We start from the raw sequence: 3,287 nt of genomic DNA, 5'->3' as shown, positions 1-3,287 counted from the left end.
CTCCATTAGACACCACTACGGCGGCCCAGCCACCACTGGCGGCCCTGCAGCGACCGCCGCCGCCATAGCAGCCGCTGCCGCCGCCGTCGCCGGGTGTTGGAGTGCATGTGTTTGACCTTGCCTCTAGCAGAGGGGCAACGGGGCCCTTGTGTGAAGCCGACCCTGTTCTCACATGGCCAGGACTTTGTGCATGGGTGCGTGATGCGCGCCCCGGAGCCGCGGTCGGGCGCTGTGGCTGTGTTCGTTCTGCGGGTTGGCGCGCACCGCGCCCTGCTTTGATCGCTCACGTGTTATGCATGGGTCCCTGCTTTTGCGCGTGGTGCCGGGCTCCCCTCCTCTGCCCTCAACGCCTTTGAGGTTGGATGGGGGAAGGGCTGCGGCGTTGTGGCTTGGAAGATGGCGGTTTCTCGGGGCTTCCCGCGGCCGCAGCCCTGCCTGGTACCTGTGTGTTTGCCAGATCCTTGCTCTCGGTGACTGGTCACAAGGTCGAAGTCTGATTTTCAGTGACAAACGCAAAGCAAAGAGGTTTGGGGGAAGGGCTGCAATGCATCGCACTTGTCACAGATGAACAGACACAGAACGTGGCTGGCCCCATGATCTGCATCTGAGGTTCGGTGTTGATGCAAAGCAAAAGAACATGCGGCTAGTCAGCGAGTACAAGGACCTGTCAGACACACAGGCACCACGCAGAGCTGCAGCTGCAAGACCCCCCCCCCCCCGAACCTTGCATTCCGTGACTGGCCGATTTACGTGAGCCTAAATCTACTCTTATCTGACTCTAAATGCAGTGAAACAAGTTTAAGTGTGAGAGGCACTTGCATTGTCTCTGTGTATGAGGTGGATGTGGGCAATGGCCAAGAAGGGCCAACAAGCGTATACTGCTTGATTTTGCGATTGTGTGTGGGCAGGTCAGTTATAGCGTTGCTTAGTAAACACGTCCAAAGAAAAGTATCCAAACATTGCATCTGAATACCGCAATCAACAGCTCGCCCACTTCCTCAGGATCAGGGAGGCGCTTGAAGGCTCCCCAGTCATGGAAGAAACTCTGGCCCCTTGAATTGCACAGAATGCCAGCATCGAGACCTGAGCCACATTCTGTCACCAAACAGCAGAGAGACCACCACGACGTTGCTGCAGAACACGTTGATAGAACACATGTGAAAATGACTTGATCTGCACATGGCAAGACAATCATGGGTGGTGTACAAGCGCTCCATCGTCACCGCCGCCGCTTTGTGTTGACCTCCCGCGCACTTGTGCCCTTGGGGTTGATCAACGGCTCAGAGCGGCCACCTACGTGCTTGGCAAAAAATTGGTCGGCGCGGGAGTAAAAATCAAGGCGATTTTGGGGCCGAACAAAGCCGTGGCCCTCATCAGGATACCAGATGTAGGTGACGTCCAGCCCTTGTGCCTTCATCGCCTTGTACATCTGGTCTGACTCCGCCTTGGGGACACGCGGGTCGTTGCCGCCTTGGCCAATAAGTAGAGGGGCACTGCAGTGGGAGCAGACAACATTTGCATTGGCAAGCCGCGCGCGAAGTGGCGTAGGGTTCTCAGGAGCATTGGGAAAGACTGGGTTCAAGGGCTCATTCACATGCCATCTAACAATGTTGCAACGCTACGAGAAAAGCTGCTGAGTTTTGGGGAAAATGTGCAGCATACACCACATTCGCAGCGTACGGCATCCTCACGTGTGCTTGAGAATGCATGGGTGAAAGCAAATTGAGACGCTTCGCAGTCCTGTTGTTTCAACCCCTCCCAAGACCCACATACACACCGCAACTCACCGGATCTGGTCGACATGGAACACTGGCGATATCTGCTTGTTGAGCGTTGCATTGTTCTTTGCGTCGCCGACCCGCGTGATCCACTCGTTCTGCAAGGGCTTCCAGTAGGGCGGGATAGACCTCATGAAGGTCGCCACGTTGGAGATGCCCACGATGTCGACGCCTGGGACGGTGCGGATGAGGGTGTGTGTGTGTGTAAGTGTGTGTGTGTGTGTGTGTGTGTGTGTGTGTGTGTGTGTGTGTGTGTGTGTGTGCGCGCGCGCGCGCATGCGCGTGTGCGCGCTCGCAAGCGTGGACGCGGACGAGTGTGTGCGTGTTTTGGGGGGGGGGGGGTCGTGCAAGCACGGGCGTGCACGTGTGTGAACGGTGGTTGAGTATTTCGGCAGGGCTGAAACATGGAACATGACCAGGGCTCACATATGCACATGCTTTTCCACAGCCACCCCCTGAGCGTGATGCCCACTCAGCCACCATATTGACAAACAAGCTTGTCAACCCAACTCCACAATCTCCATCACTCCGACCCCTCTCACCGCACGCGTAAAGATCCGGCGTGAACGCCAGGCCAGCCAGGGTTGCGTAGCCGCCGTAGGACCCGCCCATTATGCACACTTTCTTGGGGTCAGCGATGCCCTTGTCCACCGCCCATTTGACCGCGTCTGATAAGTCATGCTGCATCGAGCCGACGCCCCACTGACGGTTGCCGAGGTTCAGGAAAACCTTCCCGTACCCCTCCGAGCCGCGGAAGTTGACCTTTTGAGGGGAACGGGTCGGGACGGCACCGGTTATGCATCGCCAGCGCAGGCTCATGCACTCGATCCATAGGGCCTTGTTGCGACAAGCAGCTGGAGCATGCAAATATGGGGTTGCCTTGACATGGGCGTTGAGAGACAAGGTGCGACCAGGGCAAGCGGGAACAGGCGCTGGATGACCCTGCACTCCGTCCGCCTTCTTGCTTGTGAACACGAGCACGCCGCACCTGCAGCACAGCGTAGCCGCGGTTGGCCAGCCACTGGCCGACGCCGTCAGCCCCCCAGCCGTCGCGGCTCCAGGGGCCGCCATGAACGTAGAGGATCAGTGGCAGCCCCAGGTTCAGCGGCTTTGCGGCGCCCTTGGACGCCGCAAGCTCAGCTGGGGTCGCAAAGTGGACTGACTTCTTCGGGTCCCCCGACGCGGCCGCGAGCGCCTGGCGCGAGCCGCCCCCATGGCTTTCGAGCTGGACCGCGCCGGTTGCGGATGGCAGCGGCCCGAGGACGGCGGGCGGGAGGGTGCCTTGGGGGACGCCGGGCTTGACCGGCAGGGTCAGGTAGGCGGGAAGCTTCAGGCCGTCGCGCGCCGTTATGACCACAGGGTTCATCTTGGCGAGCTGGTAGGCCGTAATTTCCGGCTGCACCTCGAACAGCAGGGTGGGCGGCCAGGTGCCACGGCGGTACAGGTAATAGCGCGACGTCGTGTTGTCGGCTGCGCAGGCGGGCGATGCAGCCGTGTAGTGAGCGGGTG

The 3,287-nt window shown here is 59.5% G+C and overlaps 1 protein-coding gene across 1 annotated transcript in view; it reads right to left on the bottom strand.

Annotated features, from left to right (window-relative positions):
* Nucleotides 1–1,219: 1,219 nt before the first annotated feature.
* The window catches only part of MNEG_7318 (peptidase S9 prolyl oligopeptidase active sitedomain protein), a gene marked incomplete at both ends in the record, with an annotated part of 3,070 nt that continues 1,002 nt past the window's right edge, over nt 1,220–3,287 (bottom strand). The window contains 4 exons of the mRNA XM_014044212.1: nt 1,220–1,493; nt 1,788–1,950; nt 2,321–2,540; nt 2,767–3,248. Of these exons, the coding sequence (XP_013899666.1) occupies nt 1,220–1,493; nt 1,788–1,950; nt 2,321–2,540; nt 2,767–3,248 (1,139 nt within the window). The remainder of the gene's footprint in view (nt 1,494–1,787; nt 1,951–2,320; nt 2,541–2,766; nt 3,249–3,287) is intronic.

This window comes from Monoraphidium neglectum (genome assembly GCF_000611645.1).
Source record: "Monoraphidium neglectum strain SAG 48.87 unplaced genomic scaffold scaffold01283, whole genome shotgun sequence".
Classification (NCBI taxonomy): Eukaryota; Viridiplantae; Chlorophyta; class Chlorophyceae; order Sphaeropleales; family Selenastraceae; genus Monoraphidium; species Monoraphidium neglectum.
The sequence above is the reverse complement of the archived record's forward strand: the minus strand, read 5'-3'. Positions and strand labels throughout refer to the sequence as shown.